The 18,141-nt window shown below is 38.4% G+C and overlaps 1 protein-coding gene across 1 annotated transcript; it reads right to left on the reverse strand.

Annotated features, from left to right (window-relative positions):
• Positions 1-506: 506 nt before the first annotated feature.
• METTL21C (methyltransferase 21C, AARS1 lysine) lies at positions 507-17,525 on the reverse strand (the record flags this gene model as incomplete). The annotated part of the gene is made up of 4 exons (XM_081082485.1): positions 507-2,403; positions 5,467-5,584; positions 6,287-6,453; positions 17,429-17,525. 4 exons carry the CDS (start codon positions 17,523-17,525, stop codon positions 2,000-2,002), a joined length of 786 nt encoding a protein of 261 aa, XP_080938611.1. The 3' UTR covers positions 507-1,999.
• Between the last annotated feature and the right edge of the window lie 616 nt (positions 17,526-18,141).

Below are 18,141 nucleotides of genomic sequence, written 5' to 3' on the forward strand. Positions count from 1 at the left end.
TACCCAAGTTCACAGAGCCTTCTCAGAGCAGCAGTGACTGAATGACAAGGGGCTATCAAGGCCCAGCCATTTCAACCCAATCTGGAACACCTCTGAAAGGCCACTCTGGGTCCAGCATTCCATGTGGAGGTCAGCTGTGGCTGTAGTTGGGCCAGCAGTGTAGCTTGACCTCTACTTTTGTCCTACATGCTTCTGCTCCTTCCCACAGGTCTTGATCCCAAAGGCAGTCTCTAATAAATGACCTGCACATCAAATTCTACCTCTGGGTCTTCTTCCAGAGAACCCAGACTGCAGCAGAGACTGACACAATCCAGCCCCCTCTACACACTTCTACAGATATCTACACTGCTACTTTTCTCACCAATTTCCAGCTTTGCTTAAATGTCACCTTCCAAATGGGACTACCCTGACCATCCGCTTAAAGCAAGAAAAGAGATAAAGATTTAAGGAGGAACAGTTCTCGTCCTCCTTAATGTATTCGCTTACCTTTCTGGGTATTTCATTTTGAAGAAATTACTCATTTTAAAAAAGAGTAAAAATTACTGGTTTTTATACACAAAGGCAGGAAGTAAGAAGAACACAGGCTCTGTGCTCAAACAAGCCAGGGCGTGAGAGCCCCATCACTGCTACTCTGCAGCTGCATAGCCTGGGGCAAGTGGCTTCACAGCTCCCAGCCTCAGTTTCTTTACCTGTGAGGTATGGATAATGACATTACTTACACTTCTTAGAATGGTTGTGAGGATTAAAGGATTATGTACGCAACAGGCTGTGAAAACTATGTGAGAAATGGCCCTATGAACTGTACATATCAAAGAATCCACTGGCAACATACATGCATCTGGCTTACAGATCAGGGTCCTAGGAAATAATCCTTTTAGCTCTACTCATCCTGAGTGAACTGAGAACTTCCAGCAAAGCAAAAAGAGCTGGGTTTAGGAGAGCAAGCCTTGCTAGGCTACCAAGGACACTGTGGTAGCCTAGCAAACATTCCTGGGGACACTGAAGAGTAGTTACCAACCAATGCACTCTTGTTACATGGAACAAAATTCTAATTTTTTGCTGTCCTTTCACTGACTTTAATTACTTCAGACTTCTAATCTCTTAAGGCCCATGTGAAAAAAAAAATCACATAGGATTTCAAATATCTAGATCTATATGTTCATCAGAAGAGCTTTAAACTTTAAACAGCCATTTGTCTGGTTATTTGAGATTAGAGCCTATATCTTTTTATGTGTATTTTCTATCCAAAGTTTTTATATGTATTTCTATTTTTGTGATAAAGAAAAATAACTGTACTTGGCTTAAAAATAAAGCAATAACTCCTCCAAAATCCCAACTGTTTTATGTTTGCTTCCATTCATTTTTCATTTACCAGAGTGAAATGTCCTTGCCTATAACCTCAAATCCACAAGCTTGATTGATTTCAGAGGTTGTGCTGAAGGCCCACCCTGCCAACCAGAGATGATAGACTGCCTATAGGCTGGCACTAACGAAAACCACAATAATCTAACATTTACCATTATATTATGGTAATGGTATATTCATTACCATTCAGATTTATTTGCATATCCCACTATAGTTTATTTCTTTACTTTTAACGAGAGAATAATGTAAGGTTTTTTTAGATATCATTATTGAAAACCACCATTCTACAGTTATCCATTAAAAATAACAATAATTGCACTATTTATTACAATGATCATAATAATAAAGCGTTCTATGGAAGTAGGAATTTAAAAAAGCAGACACTGTCCTAACCAATGTCCTAACCACATAGTATGGCTTTGCCATCCTCCAAAACCACGTGCTATAAATTGGAAAATTGCCATCTTGGATATAGCAAGTGTGTAAGTGTGTGTGTGTGTGCATGTGCGTGCGCGCACGCGCGCATGTGTTCCCCCTTGAGAAAGTCAGTGCTGCATCATCTTATCCAGGGTCTTCTTTAAAGTCTTCATCTACTAGAAATTGCCTTTGCTTTCCAAGTCCTCCTTTGAGGATATCATGCACTCCTTCGATTTTTCTTCATAGCTTTATACAGCTTAATATTCAAGCTAGGGAAACTAGAAATCTCCTCTAGGTCAAACAACTCCTTAAATCTATCTACAAATTTATTTTCTTTCTCTAACCTAAATTTCATGACCCAGAGGATGATGGTAGCATCTTTGCACAGATGGTCAAAGGTAATGAGGAGTTCTTCCAGGAAAGGATGAGCATAGACAACATCAGCCGCCAGGATATAATCAAAATTGTTGGAAGACCTGGGGAAGTTCTTGTCTAAAGCTATGCCCCAGGAGAGTTCTTTAACCTGAGGCAAATGCTTACATTTCTTTTTGGTGTTTCGGGATATATTATATTGCAGGTTTCCAAGTAATTCAGGTAAATCTGTGGCAGTCACATGTGCACCTGTGAAGCAAAGGGCAGTAGAAAAGTAACCCTCTTGGGATAAAGTAAACAATCCAGCTTCAAACCTACATGCATATTGCAATTCTGCACAACTGCTAGTCCCAAGGAAAAAAATGGTCAGTACACACAGCAGAGAAATCCCTTTCAAAAATGATGCTAGGGCAGTTTTATTCCTCCCCTTAACAAAATTCGATTCCCATGGTACTATTGCACTCCACTTTTCTGTTCCAATGTTTTCTTCTTTGTTTTGTTGTTGCTGCTGTTATTTTCTATTTATCTACTAAATGCTAGGAAAAACTAATCAAGAGAAAAAGAAATTAAAAAGATTTGGTATCCTTGCTGGAACAATCAAAAGTCATTGTTAAAAGATGACCAGTTTCTTCCCTAAAAGAATTCTGAGCCCCAGTCCTGTGAGGCTGAACAAGTGTATACAACATTGGGCATCCTATCATTGAATAGCAAGTAGTAAAATATGAGAAATGGGGGGAGGAAAGACTTTTCAATGGCATTACATTGACAGTATCATGACATTCATGTTTATGCCCAAATTTTCAGCTTGACCTAATTTTAAGTCAAGCTGCATATAGTGTTCATGCAGCCAAAGATCACAGATGCAGAACAGAATGCTCAGGTGAAGAAAACATAAACCATTTCCTAGTTAAAAGTGAATACTGGTGGTCATTTTCAGGAGGAAATTGGAAGGTCCAATAATCGATAAAATTTGGCCCTTAAAGTAAACTTTGAGCAGCAGCAGAGCCTGAAAATAATGTGTAAATAAATCTAGGATTGGTCAATTCCACATCATCAGACAAAAACAGACTCAGTAAGCAATGGGAAAGCAGAACTGGAAGAGAAGTCTAGTTCAGCCCAGACCAGTTTAGAATCCATTCCTTAGTCCCAATGGTAAGTTCCTCTGGCCATTAATTGTATTTTGTGGAAAATACTAAAATGGGAGGGAAATATGCACATCATTGATAGAATCACAGAAATATGAATCTTCAACTCTAATGTGGGTGCTCTGTCATTTTCTACAAATATTTTTTAAACCCCAAGAAAAGGAATTCACCCTTACTTACAGTGAGTGTAAAATATCTAACTATTAATATCATTATGTCTAGAGAAGTGAACACCACCATTTTTTGAATACTGACTAAAGAAAGCTTCAATCTTTTGATATTTTTGTCTAGATAGACAAGCATACTGAAAGAATAATTCTTTTTAATGAAACAAATGACAGCCCAAACACAAATTCTGCTCCTAGATAGGGAAACCTTCAATAGTGCCTTAGACTCTATCCATACAAAATGGAATGATGACTTTGGAAAGCAATATCAGGACAGAGAAATTATATATATTTAAGGAGGACTTCAAGGGTCCTATATTTTCCCAGTTTTTAGAAAGTTGTAAATTGCTAAATCTTGAGTTCTTCTCAAGATTTTAGAGTGGCGAGTGTGCACTTCTGAAGATCAAGGAAATCAAGATTTGTGTAGCACATATCAGAAAAGGCAGCTAAATCAAGACAATCAATCTGTAACAACAACAACAAAAAGATTTAACTAGAGCAGGCTGAAGCATGCATAGAGACCATCACACATTTAACTGGAAAATAAGATTCTGGTGAGAGAACAAGAGGTTGCAAAAGAAGAATGAAACTGACTGCGAAAATAAAGGGCAAATACATAAAATTAAAAGCAGACATGATTTCTAATATTCCTTCTCGATTCTAACAGAGCTTTTTCATAAAAGCAGAGGACTTCAAAACCCAAAAGAAATATATGGCTACATGGAAATGTTAAAATGGGCTAAAATTTAGATACAGAATATGAGAGTCAGCAGGAGTCGATTTTGCCTATACTTAGTATTTCACACATCTCCTCTAGCAGCCAGCCAAGATGCTTAAGTGCACCTCAAAATTAAAATACATTTGTGACTTAGCATTCCCTGAGAAGAATTAATACAACTTCACAGAAAATTCTAAAAGAAACCAGTAAGGTGACTTTAAAATTTGTAGTGTCTTGATGAAGCTCATTCAAACAATTAAGGAATTAAAAATAGGCCAAGGTCATAGTACATTGAATAGTTAAAGCAGATAATGATATTTGATCATTAAATTCTTTAAACACTATTCAATCAAAAATACCTAGTCCTAGGCAGTGCCCTCGGCAGTCCTGGATTTGTCTCTTGCTTCAATGGTTTTTGGACAGAACAGAACCAGGGATGCCCCTTCTCCAGCCTCCGGCCACTCTCCTGCATCTTATCCAGTCACCACCCTCAGAACCACCTCCAGGACCAGCCAACACACCAGGTTTTTTTCCCTACCTTAACTCCTTATTGCTGAACAACTGTGAGCTGCCAAATTTATTAGAATTATTCCACCGAGGTGGAGGCTGCAGTCAACCGTCTGGCCAACCTGTATCTGCGGGCCTCCTACACCTACCTCTCTCTGGGCTTCTATTTCAACCTGGAAGATGTGGCTCTTGAGGCAGAGGGCGCGAGTTGGCAGAGAAGAAGCGAAAGGGCACTGAGCATTTTTTAAAGTTGCAAAACAAGCGTGGCGGCCGCATTCTCTTCCAGGATGTGCTGAAGCTTTCCCAAGATGAGTGGGCAAAACTCAGGACGCCATGGAAGCTGCCCTGACCTTGGAGAGGAACCTGAACCAGGCCATTTTAGAGCTGCATGCCTTGGGTTCTACCCATGCAGACCCTCAGCTCTGTGACTTCCTGGAGAACCACTTCCTGGATGAGGAGGTGAAATTCATCAAGAAGATGGGCGACACCTGACTAACAGCTGGCCCAAAGGCTGGGCTGGGCAAGTATCCCTTAGAAAGGCTCACCCTCAAGGACGACTAGGAGCCTTTGGAGCCCAGAGGCCTTTGAGGGGCCCGTCTGCATTCCCCTAGTGTCTGGCTTTTACCTGAGCCTCTCCATGAAATTACTATCCATTCTTTTGACCACCCTGAAGCCCTCTCCCGTGCATCGGACCAAATGAAACAATAAAGCTTTTTGCAGCAAAATAAATAAATAAATAAATAAATAAATAAATAAATAAATAATACCTACTTACCTAATAAACTTGCCACAATGGAAATAAGCCCTGTTCCAGCTCCAATTTCAATCACATTTTTATCAACCATATTATACTGCTTTACATTTGTCTCCAGAAAATAGCATAGAACAAGAGCCTATGAAAGTTAAAAAGAAAAAATACATAGTACTTGGCCAGTAATAACTGATGTATAATTAAACACTCTTAAATAAATATCCCACTAATGCTTTGGTATGTATGTGTGTGTATCTACATAGATAGAACTACAGAAAATTATCAACAGAAGTACATCCTCCAAAGACTCAACATGTAGGTTAGAAAGAGTCTTTGGGAATTGTTGAAGAGAAAAGAGACAACTAAAAATATGGAGTTCAGTTGCTTAGGTTGATTATCTTTAAAGAAAGCAATTACTAATAATAATCATTTCAAAGAATGTGTGAGATTGGAGCAAATATCAGTGAGAGGTCTGAACCCTTCATGGGACAATTAGTTAAGGAGAATATTTTAGACTATTCTCCATGTTGACATTGATAAACATTTCATTATAATTGGTTAACTCAAATGCACCAGTTAAATGAGAAATAAAATTTTCACAATTCTAAACCCTTAGGGTCACAAAACTCTCAAGATGCAAACAACATTTTATTAATCCTACATGTCAGAAGTAGAATTAATTGGTGGAAGCATTTTCCCAATTTCATGATTTCTAAATTTTAGTGTTGTTTGAGGTCAAAAAATAGAACTATGAAACCTATTTTCTTTTTCCAAATAGTACATAATAATGAACAAAACTGACTGAAAATAATTGAAATGTAACAAATTTTGTATGAAATTATACCGATGGCCAAACAACAGCACCATAACAATCCATGGCTTCAGTAATTCGAATCTCATGACCAACAAAATGAAATCCTTCCCAGGGGATAGTTGTTACTAGAGCTGGAAAAAAACACCTTGCCATGATCTCTGCAACCACTTCCTTGTCATCATTGTCTTCTCTGTCTCCTGAAAGGAAAAGAAAAAGGCAATTGTTACAGTTGTGTTAGTAAGATAATGAAAAAGGAAAGCCTGATGGAAATGCAATGTTTCTACTTATTCTAAGTTACTTTTGAATATTCACTGACTTTAGGTGCAATGTACTAGTAAGGTAAACAAACTATTTGAAAATGACTCATGATGTAAGCTAACATTCCGTACATCAGGATGACAACATCTTTCTGATTTCACTGAAGTTGAAATCACCACTGTCCATTTCTGCAAAACTATGTGAAACAAATGTTAATATAGTTTTTAAAAGCAATATAGTTTAAGGCAACTCAATATGTTCAACTAGGACAAAAGAAATATTGGTGATGGAATATAAGAACCCAACTATTCACATTGGCTGTATAATGCAGTTTCAGTTATTTCAGTAATGCATATCCTTTATGACTTGCCTTTATTAGGATAAAAAATATTTAACACCATCCAACAATATACTCTTGTACTATTTTATTATTACTTATGTTTATGTTATTTTGGGGGGCATAACTCATGGTACTATAACATCAATATTACATAAAGTTAATTAGCAACATTAACTACCAATTACTGAGCACTTTTTTCACATGTCAGCCCATGTTAAATACATTGTATATTGTATTTCATGTAATTTTTGCAACAAACCTTATAAGATATGCATTATTCTTTGCACTTTTACAGATAAAAAACTAGGACTCAGAGAGTCATACAACCTGTAAATAAAGGAGCCAAAAAGGAGCTCCTTTTTTGGTTGTTCCAAACTAAACTACTAAAAAGATGTAATTTAAAAAGAACTTAATAGTCCCAAAGAATTTACAAACTATTTATGGACCAAGATATACATCCCTCTCTAAGCCTCCAATTTCTTATTTGTAAAATGGGAAATATAGAAAAACATACATCAAAAAGTGTTGGGAGATTGGAAATAAGATGATGCATGCAAAGCACTTAGCACCTTGTCTACAATTACATGTGGCTCAACATATTATTGTTATTATTATTGTTGTTATAACTTTTATGATATTTTGGTTATAAAACTAAATGATAAAATAAGATCAGCATATAATAAAAAATAATTGATTGTGCAATATTGAATTGTACAACTGAAAATTCTACAGTCACTCATAGAAGCAGAGAGTAGAATGGGCAGGGACTGGGAGGTGGGGGAAATGAAGAGATGCTGATCAAAGGGTACAAAATTTTGGTTACACAAGATGAATAAGTCCTGGATATCTAATGTATAGCATGGTAACTATAGTTAATAATAATGTATTACAGCCCTAACCGGTTTGGCTCAGTGGATAGAGCATCGGCCTGCGGACTGAAGGGTCCCAGGTTCGATTCCAGTCAAGGGCATGTACCTTGGTTGCGGGCACATCCCCAGTGGGAGGTGTGTAGGGGGCGGCTGATCGATGTTTCTCTCTCATCAATGTTCCTAACTCTCTATCCCCCTCCCTTCCTCTCTGTAAAAAATCAATAAAATATATAAAAAAATAATAATGTATTACATACTTAAAATTTACTGAGAGTAGACCTTTAGTATTCTCACCACACACACACACACACACACACACACACACACACACACACACAAAAGAAAATGTTAACTATGTGAGGGGATGGATATGCTAGTTTGATTATGGTATTCATTTCACAATGTGTAAAGCAAGTTGTACATCTTAAATTCATACAATTATACCGCATAATGGTTGGGGGTGGATTCTACAGTTAAATAAAAAAGGGGAAATCACTGTGGTGGAGGTTACTCAGGGATGGCTTCATAAAGGAAGTGTGTCTTAGGTTTAACCTATCTAGCATAAGATTTGAATTAATAGAGAAACTATTTCTTTCTTACACCAATTCCTGATCCTTCAAGTCTTGTCTTTGTTCTTTACCACTTCCCCGACCTCAACACTAATGAATCCACGCTTAATTCTCCACAGAAGAGAAAGTGGCAAATAAAGACTAAGGAAACCAAGGAAAGGAAAAAGTTTGTAGTTCTTTAAAAAAGAAAGAGATGGGCAGAAAAGATTCATTTTAAAAACTTAAGCCTCAAAAAACAAACAAACAAACAAACAAAACTTTAAGCCAGAACATTTGTTCCTTGGTTGTTCAATTTACTCTTTCAACAAAACCATATGTATTGAAGGTCTGCTATGTGCCAGGCACTGAGCTAGATGATGGAAGACAGCTGTTAGCCAGACAGACATGGTTCTGCCCTCGGGAAAAAGTACAGATTCATAGAAACAACTGTCTGAACTTCAGTAATACATGAGGTACCTCATGTCAACCCCATGAAGAATTGGATGTAAGTTCGTTTTTCCACAATACCCCTTAAGTACTTGGCTTTGGCTCCCACCTTTCTAATAAATGGGTGTTTGCAGCTTTGCTCTGATTGACATTTTTGTTACTGGTTTGACTGATGATAACAGTGTGATCAAATATTCAAATGATATGTATAATGAGGAATTATAGTAGAAATCTGAATGTGAAACAAAATATCTTGATGGGCTATAGCAGTGGATTGGACTTCATATGAAATTTGATAAAGACAAATATAAAGTCCACATTCAGGATGACTTATTTGTGGAGGGGAAAAGATATATACATTTAATTGACCACAAGCTCAATATGAGACAAAAATGAAAATACAACTATCAACAAAGCTAAATAACCAGACCTTATTAACAATATAATTTTAAAACAAGGGATGTATAGAACTCTACTTGAAAGTGCTCAGGTCATATTTGTAGCCGCATATTCAGTTTGGAAAGCCCCAGTTTAGAGGGCACTGAAAACTGCAGCAACTGGGAAGTGAGGACTGTTGACCCTCAGCCCTATGAAGGCAGTTTTGGAAGATCAGCATTTTCATCAGAAAGAAGAAACAATCGAGGGAACACAAGAGTTATCACAAATTTGAAGGCGCAGCAAATAGAAGAGATTGGAGTGTGTGTGTGTGTGTGTGTGTGTGTGTGTGTGTGTGTGTGTGATGTTCTCAGAGAGCAGAATATGAAGCCAAGGGAAATAATTACAATAAAGCAGATTTTTAACATTTTTCTAACAATCACACCTTTTCTAAAACAAAAGGGCTCGCCTAAAAAGGTAGTAAGTAATTAGTCCCCAGAAGCTATCGAACAGAAACCAGAAGACTATTCTTTCTAGATATTAGGGATAGACCAGGTTGATGTTTGGTCTAGTTGGACTAGGCCACTGTACAACTAAATTTCTATGACTCCATAAAAGAACCACATGACATCATGTGGAGAAGTGCTATCATAGAGATAAAATGTGCTAAGGAAATGTAGGAGAGAAAGTAAATAAAAGTAGTCAAAAGGAAGCCAGTAGTGGAGAGAGAGAAATATCAGACTTTGGAAGAGAAGGGAAGGAACAGGGAGTAAGATTCCTCAGTAGACTGGAGAGAAGTGTTTCAAATGACAGGCTAAGATATGCATTCACTTATTCATTCAACAAGTATTCACTAAACCCTACACACTGTCTAGTGACTGAAAATGAAAAAATTCAAGGATACAGTCCTTGTGCTGGTGAACCTGACAGATGTGCAGAGACAGACAAATGGACAATGCAATGTCATATGGCAACTGTTAAAATGGAGGTGAAAGGAAAGCACAATGAAACACAGAAGAAGGAACACCATGTCAACCTGTGAAAGACATAGATGATTTCCTGTTCTAAATTATGTAACCCCTTAATAGAGTCCTGCTTAGGACCCATACAAAATCAGATATTCCCCCAAAGAATTCCAACTTCACTACACGCCACAGGAAGGGCCCAATCTACCATCCCATTCCACCAGGACCACAAACATCGATGGACTCTTGGCAGAGAGCAGAGAAAACAGAGAGATGAAAAATTGATATTCTTCAGCAAGAGCCCCTCTTCTAATATATTTCACATTCACATTCACATTCAGGAAGAGCTATAAGAACCAAATAATATTAGTAATATGTTTTATTTTAACTTTTAACTTTCATTTCACTATATTCACTTGCCTTGCTAAGATAAGGGGGGGGGGGCGGGGGGAGTGCAATGTTTGCTGTGGAAGTTCTTTAGGGAAAAGCAGAGAACATTAATTGCTTCCTTGGCCTTTAGTTGAATATACCCTCTTGGGCCTCCTTGTAAATGCAGCACTTCTTTGACAAGTCACCTAAGGTATCAGGGTTTAATAGATTTTTGAGTACACTAAATCCCAGGAGCATCTCCTAAAGTTCCAATCTTTGATATAAAAACTTTGCCAGTGAATATTTACTGCAACGAAGTGACATCTCTGACTTTGCACTTTCTTTTAAAGGTTAGTTGACCAGATTAGTGTTTTTGTTCTAAAAAGTACAGTGTGTCAACAAATAATTCCTATTTTTTTACTGTCTTCCTAAAATAGTTATTCCTTTTTAAGAATGACCACATCTTTATCTTTATAAGGAAGTGAAACTTGAAATATATATGTGAGTATATTATAAACGAAAATTACTTATACCCCAAAATAAAGGATCTTCAAAGAGATTTCATTAAACAACAATAACTACTAATAATTGCATATCCATTCTAAAAGGTCACAATTCTACCTACTAGAAATGGTAATTCAAAATTAGTTACATGCCTATAATGACCACATATAATATATAAAACATTATCATGTTGAATAAAATTAAATTGACAATGTTTTATATCAATATTCTCTTTTGTACTTAAATGCTATTTGAATACTACAGTCATTCCACAAGAAGTAACAGGTAAAAATTAGCATAATTTATACAAAGAAACCAAAATATACTAAACTTGGCTACTTAACATAATTTGTCTAGATATTTGGGATTTTAAAAGAAAATATAGACACACATACAATTATTTCCACCTTAAAACTTTGACCGCTGTTTTTAAGCATTAACTTCTATTTAAAGATTTTGAGGTAATAATTTTAATATTAGTTATTTATTTAAACCAAAAGACATGCTTGATATTAAATTTTAACAATATCATCACCCATTTAAGGCTGAGGATAAGAACCTCTGAACTGGAATCTAATAAAAAGAGCTGCACATTGTGAGGATATCCCTAAAGTAGCCTTGTTGTAGTAAAAGGGAGAAATCTATGCTCCCAATGTAATACACAAAAATCATGTCTCTCAAAGTGCATATGTAGTTATTTGTTGAATATGGGATTGGATCTTGAGATGATTAATAAATGAGTAGATTTGAAGAGGAATTGTCTCAAAAAAATTAATAGCATTATCATGCAATAAAATTTAATTTACAATTCTGAATAATAATTTTTACAACCATATTCTCTCCTTGTTACCTAGCACTCAGGCCCCAGGAAAAATAACTAAAACTGGATAATATTACACAAAATGATGACTCTTGGTTTTCTTCTGTGAAAAGCAGAAAACTCTTCATATCTGTGCCTCTAGATAAATGCTATCTTCTATAATCTTGGTGTATTATTTTATTAATGAATTTAATATTGAAACATAAATATTAAAACAGATTGTAAATAAAACATAATCAAGATAGTATTACTATGTTGCTATCTTGAGCTTATCTATTTTAATGTTTTTTGATATAAAAAAATCTTATCGCCATTTCCTGCTACAAAATCTTTGCTGATAGTGAATAAAATCTACCAGGTGCTCTTGTTCTCCTGAGAATTAATTATGAAGTGAAAATTAGAAAGATTTTGCCACATTATGATGATGGTTTTCTTAAGAGGAAAGTCCTACAGAGATTTGACTTCCAAGGCTGAATTGCAGCAAGCCTTCAAAAATAAAGGCTCATCTGTATTCTTTTTATACTTTTAAGGTCAGTATCAACAATAATAAATGGAAGGGTCAGATCACAGAAATACACACACACACACACACACACACACACACACAAGTTCTTAACAGCTATGACAAGTGAATTTAAGCTTCCATTAGCAGGCTGTCATGAAAACCTGTCAGAAATTTTAAAGTAAAAAACCCTCAACTAAATGAAAGAGACTGTCATTCAGTTGAATCTTCTATTCAAACTTGAATGTCATTCTTCTTAAGAAATATCTAGAGATTAAAAAGAAGAAAGATGTTAAAGATATTTTCAGATTAGTAAATGGTCACAAGCTAGCCTGATAGAATTCTGAATGCCTAGGTAATGTCAAGATATTGGGTCCTGATGTTGAAACTAACTCCTGAGATTTCACAAACATACTTTTTGTCTACATGTCTACTTAATTTCAAGAATTTACAGAGGCTGTAACTTTAATCCAGTGGATTAAGTGATACTACATTTAAGAAGAAAAAAATTCATCTTTTACTGAGACTCCTCAGGATGCATTGGGGGGAAAAAAATAGTTGGACTCAAAGTCTGCTGCTGGGATGACAGTGGGAAGAGACAAATAAACAAATGCCAGTGAAGTATAATAAGTGCAATAAAAGAAATATTTCCAAATTGCTATGGTAAACATCACTGGTTGGTCAGATTAGAGAAGCATTCTCAAGGAGACATTTGAGCTAAGTTGGAGGGATGGGGAAGGCTGCCAGGCAGAAAAGGAAGGAAGTAAAGTCAAGGAAGAGGAAACACCCACCAAGGCTGGAAACAGGCCTGGAGAGTCATCATATATCTGGGGAGCGGATGCAGGTTGGGGTGTTATAGAAAATAAGCCTGAAAAAGCAGGTGAGATCAGATCTGTGGGTAATGCTGACCTTTGTTCTATATGGTGAGGTGGAGTCAATAAAGATCATTAGAACAAAAAATAACATGATCAAATTTGATATTTAAAAGCTTACCTCTGATCCCACTTATATGTGGAATCTAATGAACAAACGAAATGAACAAACAAAATAGATCCAGAGACATGGAAGCATGTAACAGACTGAGGATTCTCAGAGGAAAGGGGTGGGAAAGATTAACCAAAGAACTTACCCTATCTAATAAAAGAGAAACATGGTAATTAGCCGTACCTCCGCTACCCTTCCTATTGGCTAATCAGGACAATATGCAAATTAACTGCCAGCCAAGATGGCAGCCGGCAGCCAGGCAGTTTGAAGCAAACATGAGGCTTGCTTGCTTCGGTGATGGAGGAAGCTAACGTTCCCTGCCTGCCTTGCCGGCCTCTAAGCTTGCAGTTTGAAACATTGTTACAAATATAGAAGCTAAACAAAACCCCAGAAACCTGCTTTCAGCCAGCCAGGATCTCAGAGCTGGAGCTGAAACAGTGTTTCGATTATAGAACCCAAACAAACCAGATACCTGCTTTCAGCAGCCGAGGCCTCAGAGCTGGAGCCAATCCTCAGAGCTAAAGGTGGCCCAGAATTTAAAAAAAGAAAAAAGAAAAAAAGGAGTGGTTGGGAGCTTCAGTCACACACCAGCCTGAAAACAGCCCTCAGCCCCTCACCCAGACTGGCCAGTCACCCCAGTGGGGACACCCACCCTGAAGGGTGTGTGACCAGCTGCAAACAGCCATCATCCCCTCACCCACGCAGGCCAGGCACCCAAGTGGGACCCTCACCCTGATCCAGGGCACCCTTCAGGGCAAACCAGCTGGCCCCCACCCATGCACCAGTCCTCTATCCTATATAGTAAAAGGGTAATATGCCTCCCAGCACCGGGATCAGCGGAGCCGCGAGGCCTCCTGGCACCGGGATCAGCGTGACAGGGGGCAGCGCCCAAACCCCCTGATCGCCCTTCGGCTCTGTGTGTGACAGGGGGCGGGGCCACAACCTCCCTATCTGCCCTGCTCTGTTCGTGACAGGGGAAGGCGCCCCAACCCCCTGATCAGCCCTGCTCTGTGCCTGATAGGGGGGAGCACCCCAACCCACTGATTGCCCTGCGGCTCTGTGTGTGACAGGGTGTGGTGCCTCAACCCCCCCCCCCCCCCACCACGGGCCCTGCTCTGTGTGTGATGGGGTAGAGCCATAACCTCCCCATCAGCCCTGCCCTGAGTGTGACAGGGTGTGGTGCCCCAACCCCCTGATCTGCCCTGCTCTGTGTGTGACAGGGGGTGGTGCCCCAACTCCCCTATCAGCCCTACTCTGTGAGTGACAGGGGGGAGCTCCTCAACCCCCTGATCGGCCCTGCTCTGTGCGTGACAGGGGGGAGCTCCCCAACCCACTGATGGGCCTTGCTCTGTGCGTGACAGGGTACGGAGCCCCAACCCCCCTGATGGGCCCTGCTCTGTGCGTGACAGGGGGTGGCGCCGCAAACTCCCCACCACCATGCCTTGGGTGTGACAGGGGGCGGTGCCCCAACCTCCCAATCAGCCCTACCCTGAGCGTGACTAGGGGAGGCATCGCAACCTCCCGATCCACCCTGCTCTGTGCATGACAGGGGGCGGCGCCCCAACTCCCCAATCGGCCCTGCTCTGAGCCCGAACAGCGGCTGCACCTAGGGATTGGTCCTGCCCTCTGCCACCCGGGAGCAGGCCTAAGCCAGCAGGTCGTTATCTCCTGAGGGGTCCCAGACTGCAAGAGGGCACAGGCCGGGCTGAGGGACCTCCTCTCCCCCACCCTCGAGTGCACAAATTTTTGTGCACCAGGCCTCTAGTCCTATATAATAAAAGACTAATATGCTAAATGTCTGGTCGGCTGTTCAACCAATCAAAGTGTAATATGCTAATGATATGCTAAAGCCACTCAACCACTCGCTATGACGTGCACTGACCACCAGGGGGCAGACAGTCGACCGGTCAACCAGTCACTATGACGTTCACTAACCAGCAGACCCTCCAATCAGTAGGTTTGCTTGCTGCTGGGCTCCAGATAATCAGGACTGAGCAAGACGAGCCGGACATGCCCTAGAGCCCTCCTGCAGTCCCTCCCCAGCTGACCAACCTCCTGCATCCCTCCCTGGCCCCGATTGTGCACCAGTGGGGTCCCTCGACCTGGCCTGCACCCTCTCACAATCTGGGACCCCTTGGGGGATGTCAGAGAGCCCGTTTTGGCCTGATCCCACAGGCCAGACTGAGAGACCCCCACTGTGCACAAATTCATTCACCGGGCCTCTACAATGTATATATGCATAACCCATGGACACAGACAACGGTGCTGTGAAGACCTGGGGAGGTTGAGGAAGTAGGGAGGAGGGAGTCAAAGGGGGAACATCTGTAATACTTTCAACAATAAAGATAAATTTTTTAAAAAATAAAGGGCAGATTTTTAAAATAAGAAAAAACAAAATAAAACAAAAAAACAGTTACCTCTGGCAGCAGCAACTGAAGGCTAAATTAGAAGCTCATTAGAAGACATACAATAATCTAGACAAAAGATGGGAAAGAGTCTGAACTAAGGAGCAGCATTGGGTCTTGGAGTCAAGTATGAATTTGTGAGCTTTTGAAGTAGTAGCAGATCATCCCTGAGGGCAACAATTGACATTCAAACTTGACATTTAAACCTTCCTTTGGAAGATACAGACTGTTATATTTAAGTTATTTTTATTCAATATGTGGGAAATTTATTAGTCTTATTTAGCATATATTTATTCAGTTTACTTCACGTAAAATGTGTTGATGAATGAATCTTTAGTAATTATATGTGTAATGGTACTCTAACTGGTATATTGAACATATTGCTTCCAATTATAGTTTGATATGTTTCTTAAATAGCAATATAATTGCCCTGTGGTGTGGCTCAGTGATTGAGCATTGACCCATGAACCAGGAGGCCATAGTAAGTCGTGATAGTAACATGAAATAAAACACTTTATGTCATGCTAAGTCTTGATTTTACCCTATAAAAATTAAAGAGGCAGTGAATAATTTTAAAATAAGGCAAATGTGGCAAGATTTGAATTTTTTTTATTATTCATGTTGTAAAATATTTTAATACTAGTTCTGTCTCAACCTTACCTTGAACTTCTTTCGTTTCCTTCATAATGTGCCAAATTATGGAACACACAGATGATACCAAGCATTTTTGATAATGACGTAATTGTATTCATAAACTGCACAGAAATTGCTTCTTCATTCAAATCACCTAAATGGCTGGATTCTCTAAGTGATTACAACTTTACATGTTTAGATTTACAAAAACCACTGCAGGAAAACCATTACAGGAAAACTATTAGTGTTTAAGCCACACAGGCTGCCAACACTGGGCATACACCCTCCTCTTGTGGCCTAGAAATATGCTCACCGAGGTAGAGGCCACCTGGTATGCCTAAAAAAAGGAAAAAATAGGACTATAGTTCTTAGAAAACATCCACAGTGTATAGATTAAGGAGATAGAGAAAGAAGCCAAAATAATAAAATGTATACTACAAAAACATGGTAATAATTCTTCTAGTCTATGGCAAGAGTGTATGTCTGCACTTTTTATCTCAAAATAATGGGGATAATTATATGACATAATCCAGCAAAGCCACGCTATTTAAGATGATGTAAAAATGGTGGGTCCATTTCAAATAACTACACTGGTAGTAGAATTCAAATTTAAATTCTCCTTTCACCAAGAGGTCAATTACATTCTGTATGTATTTGCCTTTAACTAATACATCAGAGAGACCATAAACAAAGGTGAGAAATGTTTTCATAGAATAAAATCATCTTTCATCCAAGCATGACTAAAAACATGTAGTTTTACATAAGACTTCTTATCTCCCTTACAATCTTCTTATCTGAAATAAAGTAACTCAGAGATCACAATCATATGTATAGCACTTGGGAAAAGAATTATTCCATTTTTGCAGATTAAAAAAAAAAACAGATATTTAGCAAGACTATATATTTAATTTATTGTCTTCAAAAATTACCTTTAACATATCATCAGGACTGTAGGGATATCAGTAAACACTGAGCACTATTAGAGATATTTACAGGTTAGCAAACACAAGCCAAGATATAATATGTAATTGATAAAAGTCCTGGCTCTATTTAAGACACTAATGAACACTGAAAAGGTAAGGTTTTGTATTCTGTTAGTTGTTTACCATCTTCCAATTAGTCAAATTACATAAAGAAACATAAAATAATTTACCTTTTTGAGCTTCTGGATCCATTAACCGATGAACTAATGGATGACCATATATTGATGTTTTCCTGATCATTGCTTGAAAACTAGGCAAATAATACATTAACAAGTCAAATAGTAGCAATTAATTCAAAATGTGTTGAATGCTTTTATATTTACAAAATAAAGCTTAACTTCAAATATAGCAGAAACATATTAAAATCACATATATTAATACATCATGCTTTAAGGAATACCATGGAAACACAATCTATCTAGTACAAATAAAAAAATTCAAACAAAGGCTTCAGAGTCAGAAATTTTAGAAGCAACTGGAGTAATAAAATATTCCTCACCAGAGACTAACTCGGCTATCACAAGAAAGACATCATCTTTATCTTTAATTTCTTTATTGGTTAAGGTATTATAAATGTGTCTTCATCCCCCCATTAACCCCCAATCTCCTCCATCCCCTCATCTCCCTGTTGTCTGTGTCCATTGGTTTGGCTTATATGTATGCATACAAGTCCTTTGGTTAAGACATCATCTTTATATTGACTAGTTACATAGCAATCTTAAAAGGTAATTAAAGCATTGGGACAAAATTGGTTTCATTCAGTGTAGTAAAAACCATAGTATTCATCTAAAATAAAGCTTCCTACATAGTAATAAATTCAAAGTTCACATGGTTCCCATCAATGTGTCATTAGCACATACCCAATGTCAAATAGCCCTCCTGA

This window comes from Myotis nattereri, assembly GCF_964212035.1.
Source record: "Myotis nattereri genome assembly, chromosome: 2".
NCBI classification, from domain to species: domain Eukaryota; kingdom Metazoa; phylum Chordata; class Mammalia; order Chiroptera; family Vespertilionidae; genus Myotis; species Myotis nattereri.